Source organism: Lycium barbarum, chromosome 3 (genome assembly GCF_019175385.1).
Source record: "Lycium barbarum isolate Lr01 chromosome 3, ASM1917538v2, whole genome shotgun sequence".
Taxonomy (NCBI): Eukaryota; Viridiplantae; Streptophyta; class Magnoliopsida; order Solanales; family Solanaceae; genus Lycium; species Lycium barbarum.
The window spans coordinates 5714087-5720661 of NC_083339.1; the positions used below are offsets into that span (position 1 = coordinate 5714087).

At 36.9% G+C, this 6575-nt stretch overlaps 1 protein-coding gene across 1 annotated transcript; it reads right to left on the bottom strand.

The window, feature by feature from the left end:
- Positions 1-4689: 4689 nt before the first annotated feature.
- Positions 4690-6575, bottom strand: LOC132630034 (uncharacterized). Its single transcript, XM_060345548.1, has one exon. It carries the CDS (start codon positions 6488-6490, stop codon positions 5132-5134), a length of 1359 nt encoding a protein of 452 aa, XP_060201531.1. The 5' UTR covers positions 6491-6575; the 3' UTR covers positions 4690-5131.

A 6575-nucleotide genomic window follows, 5' to 3' on the forward strand; every position in this document is an offset into this window, starting at 1 on the left:
ATTCACTGTCTCCAAACTATTGTGACACATGTAGCATCTGTTAACTAGCTCAAACTTCCTCCTATTTAAGTTGTCCACTGTAAGGATAGCATTTCTGAGGGTAGTCCAGGTGAAACACTTAATCTTAGGAGGCAGTCTAGTCTTCCAAAGTAATTTCCAGGGCCAGAGGTCTCTCCTATCATTAGAAGAGCATAATTTGTTGTAGCCTTCCTTCACTGTGTAGATACCTTTTTCAGACCTGCCCCATTTTATGCTATCTGGTAATTGTGGAGACACTGGCGCCCCTTCCAGAACTCTGAAAAGATCAGTGAGTTCATCAACCTCCCAATCCTGAATGTTCCTCCTAAAGTGAGGTGCCCATATTCCATCTTCTCTATTTTGAGCCACTGAAGAGTTTGGATCAGAAGCTATCCGGTAGGCAAGAGGATGTGAAATACTAAGTGGTTGATTGTTGAGCCACCTATCCTTCCAAAATTTTACTGAATTTCCATTCCCAACCCTGAAAGAAACCTCTTGAAAGAATTTCTCCCACATGTTGTTGATGAATTTCCAAGGTCAATCCGCTCATAAGGAGAGAGAAATACCAAATAAATAGAGTAATATTCTACTTCAATATTATTAATCTACTAAGACTGTTCGTGATTGCAAGAAATGTCTCAACCCAATCTCTAGGTTAGAGTTAGAGCCAATCTTTATTGTCAGATCCAGACTTCCAGCTATAAAGTATCAGCACCAATTTGTATTGTCAGTCCCAAGCAAGGAATTTCACAAAGTACATCAATCCATCTAACAGCATAGAAGTACATCAACCCATCTAACAGCATAGAGATAATGTAACATGCCAACAACTACCAAGAAAAATAAAACCTGCGAACCTGACCCCCTCCCTGGAAAAGGGGACAATCTGTTATAAACTTGACGTGTCAAAATTTGCTCAAGGAAACAATTTTCTGGGGCAAGTTAGTGAGACTGAAACATAGAAGGACAAAGACACTTCTCCGTGGTAAAGGAAATTAGTAAATTTTAAGTACTGCTCCAAAACTTATAGTTATTGTTGCAGACCACTTTCGGTAATCGGGTAAAATCTTTCAAACAAAGACCTAGGTAATTAGGCCAACTATGCCACTTGCAAATTCAAATCAGAAAATGAGTTTCTGGATCCAAAAAAAGGGGGTCTGTCTTGAACTATCAAAGTAAAAACCAATATTCCTCCAATTTATCAACATCAAAAATTATTATGGAAGTGTGCATGTGATTGCTAAGACCTCTTAGGTAGCAATTCAAGATGAGTAAGATTGAGCATTCAGCTTAAGTAAAATGGAGCTAAAATAGCAAGAGATAGTATCGGTTCTATCAACTTTTGAGCATGTCTGTTACACAAGTAGGACTACATGAGTCATTCCAAACATTTTTGGATCCAAATATAAGCAACATTGTTTTCTGAGAAGGTAAAGCAATTTTATAAATTAGAAAAGCACAAAGGATGTGCTATTGGAACTGTATAAACAGAAAAGGAACAAACAACAATAGTGTGCCCCGTCTAATATTGTACGGAATCTAATGTTTGTGGAACTGTTTCAGCATCTACGTGTTCCATCCTACACCATAAGCAAAACAAAAATATACAGTTAGACGTTATCTCGTTGGTGGAGCTAGCAGAACCTTCAAGATATCTTCTGTTTCTTTCCGTCCAGACAGTCTACCAAATACATGCAGGTGTAGTAACCACAGCAGCTTCTCTAGAGGCCTTTTCTGTGCCACAACAGCTCAGCAAATATTTTCTTGATCTTGGACCCATTGCAAACCGATCATACTTGAGAAAAGCTGCCACAATTGCATAGTAACCTGGTAGCGCAAAAACAAGTGGCTGAGGCTCTCTGAATTAGAGTAGGACCAGCAGTTGGGAATGAGAGCCTCTCTAAATTAGAGTTCTAAAAGACCATTCTAACTTTGACTACCACATGGAGAACTTATGGATTTACCAAGCTTTACATCAAAATTGTTACTGTAATAATATTGAGGGGTATTTCAGTTACCTCTGTCTTATCTTATATATTTATTATGTGGCATCAGCCAAACATGTGAAAAAATTACTAGAAATTGATAATAATTATCCTGGGCTTTAACACCACGTTGACGGAACATAGAATGAAAACTGGTTGGGACTTGGAATGACTTCTCTAGGGATCATTCGTCCAAGATCACTCAGCTGGACATGTGTTATGCCTCTTCATTCTGTCCATGAACCAAATCCACCATTTTCAATTAAGCCATCAATTACTGATATTGTTATCATTTCAACTCTTCACATAACTCTAATGGAAAAATAAACTTTTAGAAAACAAAATTTACAACAGGACAATGATGTATCCGGTTTTCAAAACTCAGAACAAGTTGCTGATGACATCACATCCTAATGGAGCTAGCTTAACATGTGTTCTATATATCTACTCACTTCTAACAGAGAAGGTTCAGTGAAGCATGAGACGAATTAGAACTTGTTCTTTCAACAGAGATTTCAACGAAGGGATTCAGGAATATCTCTACGATAGCCTATAGAACAAGACTCTTAAAAAACAAATATGCTTATAATGATCGAAGTAACAAAATGCTGATATATATATATATATATTATATACACACACACATAACATATTCCAAAACATACTTAGCTGAACACGAAATTTCAAAAAGCTGAGAGATCCACCCCCTAATGTACATACAACAGATACAGAAGGGTGAGGCAATCTATGATTGCAAGTGAACTCCTATGAAGGTCAGTGAAAGCTCCTATGAAGGTAAAGATATAGCAAGAGAAGCATAATAACTAACTTCTTGTAAAGGTGCCAAGTTGAACAAGAACAAGCTGAAGACCAAAGTTCTTTAAAGAGCAAAGTTTTGTGTGCTGTGTTCAACACAGTTAGTGAATCCAGACCATCTTTTCTCATTGAACGATATTAAACTCTACAGCAGTATTTCATGAACAAATCTCTCTCCAGGACTACCCTATACCCTGATTGATATTCAGCAATCATTGCATTTCTACTTTACGTAACCAAATTCGTTACACACTTAAGTTGCGAGTATAGTCTTCATTTAACGATGAGTCCTCACAAAATAACTTAAGTTCTTGTTGTGTCAGTGAGAAATTAGTGGAATGTATCATGTCCAAAGATTCAGCTGAGAGGAAGAAATTCAAAAAGAACTGCGACCATATCAGTGACAAAGAGAATAAACAGCAGAAAAAAAACTAATCGCAAGAATATGAACTGAAGCATGTGCATTGAGTTGAAATTCATCAAACAAGAAACCTAAGAGAAATATGAGTGTCAAACTGTACTGAGGGGAAGATAAAGGCTATATAAGAAATGATAGCCATTAAAAAGGGCTATACAAGGGTGATTTGGATTATTATTGTTCAGAGGGCTTTTTTGTTATTTTTATGCATCTACGCATGTATCCGCATGTTTTGGTGGAGAACTACCCTTCAGAAATCTTTCCTAATAAACTTCATTCACCAATATCAACAAACAAAAGGTACCCCAAGATCAAAAAACATTCAACTCCATGCATCCAATGTGATGTCAATGAAAATAAGCTAATCAAAGATTTTATTCCACCTAACAAGCTCAAGAAAATCTGTAAAGCACAAACTCATTCTAGGTTATAGAAGAAAAATGCACAACATGAAGCTCTCGCCCCCCACCACCTTCTATCTTATAAAGCAAACATACAACTGCTCAAGGGCTGTACAAAAAAGTAGTCGGGCAAATCGACATTTCAAAAATTAAGCATTTTTTTTAAAATAAGGATTAGCCCAACTATTGAAGCTGTTTATCAACACTTTTCATGACAAAGTTTGAACTACATTGACTACTATCAACATTAAAGGCTGAATAACTAAATTGCTCAACGAATGTTTAGTGATTGCTTTACTGTCTGGAGATCCAGCTGCGCAAAAGAATATTAAGCAAAGAAAACTATTTAAATTCTTTTATCCTGAGGACTTCATAGCCAACGTATGGCCCCTGAAAAAGAGAAGACACACTCAACACGACCGATCTGTTCCCTTCTGTTAGTGAGTTGTAGCAAATTTGACACTGAAAACATCTTGTGCTATCCAGATTACCTTGTCACTTTCATTTGATACGAGCACAACGTTCCAGACACTTGTTTCCCTACATTGAACACTTAGCATCCATCTCTTCTAAGAAGCTCAGCTACTGTCGCCTCCTTATTCATCAAATCATTGTAATATGGAACAAGTGAGGAAACTCGTCTGTCAGAGTTGAGTCCCCAGACCATACATCCTACCAGAAATAGGATTCCTTACCTGATTTGTAGACACCTTATTGGTTCTTTAAGGAGGCAAAGCCTTGTTTTTTTTCTGTAACTAAGCAAGCAAGGGGCAGAAAAAAGAAAGAAAAAAGGGGAACCATCTAGCCAGAAAATGAAAAAGGAACAATATGAATTCTTCTCAAGCAAACATGAGATTTTTTTTTTAGCATTTACTCAATAGCACTAATTCTTCAAATATTAAATTCTTCCAAAATTACAAGGTAAAGAATCACTTGAATCCTAAAAACTTTAAGCAACAAATGTCCAATGTTCAAACATTAACCAAAAGAAAGTTTAAACTGGCTACTTGGAGGCTTTAGTTTGATCTTTTCCGTGTAGGGGAGTGGAAAGTTTAGCTCAACGATAACCATGTATCATTATACAAATCAAACTTACTTAGAAACAATGGAATCTACAACAGAAACGTGATTAAAAAAAAAAAAAAAGAGGAGGGCTCACTTAATCTCATACCCCTTAGTGGTAAAAAAGAAAAATACAACAATTACAAGTAGTTTTCAGGTTTCATCACCATGAAAGACTTGAATGGTAAATCATATACTCTGAAACGGACATGGAATAGTCAACAGGAATTCCCATGAAATATACAAGTCATATATTGCCTCAGAACAGAGTACATACAAAGCGTAGCTGGTGACTTCTTAAACAATGCTGTGCTGACCCAGAATTTTGAAGCATTGAACATCAAAAGGACAAAAAGATTACCCCACCAGCGCGACAGTCCATCCAGTGAAAGCTTCTTTCAATGAATCTTTAGCAAAATTCCCACCAAGTATCATCTAACGCCCTCGAGAAAGCCTTCCAATTCTCTTCGACCAAATGTCCTCCCAACTGAGGAAGCATCATTATACCTTGCAGCCAAGTAAAATGTTAACCAAGCTACCATGAAATAAACTTCCATAACAGACTGAAACGCCAATGCAAACACTTCTCCAAATAATCGACCCAATACCCATCTCGTACACCATCCACAAATCAAAACTTCCCAACATTTAATTCCTATAGCAGGATACACCATAATACCCAACAAATGACACCCTTCTTTAACAACCTCCCTACCACTTTTCCTCGAATCAACAATCGAAACCCAAGAATCAACCGCAAAAACAAACCCCACTACCAACTCCACCAAAAACCATGACACGACAAAACAAAAACTCTCCTTCTCATACCCTTTAACCCACGGTGCAACATCCGAAAAGGGCATCAATTTCATCCTAACGAAAACCTTAAAAAACGCATATTGATCCTCGATTTCTCCAAAAAACCAAATACCCAATAATTGAGCTAACGCATCCCTTACCGCCCACCTCATCAAAACAAACCCCGATAACCTCCTTAAACCCAAATTAGAACCTTCCCAAGCAGTCCTAAAAACCGACCGATAATTCCCTAACACATTATCCAACACTTGCAAGAACACAATCCCATGTACCCAAGTATAAGTAACCAAAAAAGCTAACACAACATAAGCATAAGCACCAGATAACAAACTAACAAGAAACAACAATGACGTGGCATCATTATTTTCAATACCCTTTATCAAGAATTGCAAATCAACAACACCCTTTTCATTTTCATTTTCATTTTCATTCTCATTATTATTATTTGTTGTTTTCTCCTTGAAAGAAATAAACCCATTTCTAACAACTTGATTCCAAAAAACCCCATTATCAATGATTTTATTTTCTTGACCCGAAAACCCTAAATTCGGGTCAAGAACTAGGTATGTAAAATTAGGGTTTTGTTTACTAGAAGGGTAAAACAGTGATTTCTCAAAATCAGAATCACTAGAAAAGAAATCATCATCTAGGGTTCCAACACGAGATAAATGAAGAAAAGGGCGTCGATTTTGTTGATTTTGATTTTGATAATTTCGACCCGAATTGAGGGATTTCGGGTCAGGTGAATTGGAATTTAGGTTAATGTGAGATAAGAGGGATTTTAAAGAAGGGTTGTGATCGATTAAGGAAGTGATGTAATGGGTACCGTTTTGGAGATTGGAATGAAAAGTGAGGATTAAAGTGGAAAGGAAGAAGAATAAGAGGGTGTTTGAGAGAAATGTTGTGGTTGATTGTTTGAGGATTGAGGTTGTTGTTTGGTGGTTTATTTGTGGTGGTTGACGGTGGTCCATGGTGGTGGAATTTTGATGATGATGATGATAGAGTTTTGATTTGATTTTGTAATTGTAGTTTGAGGGGTGATATTGATCAATTTGA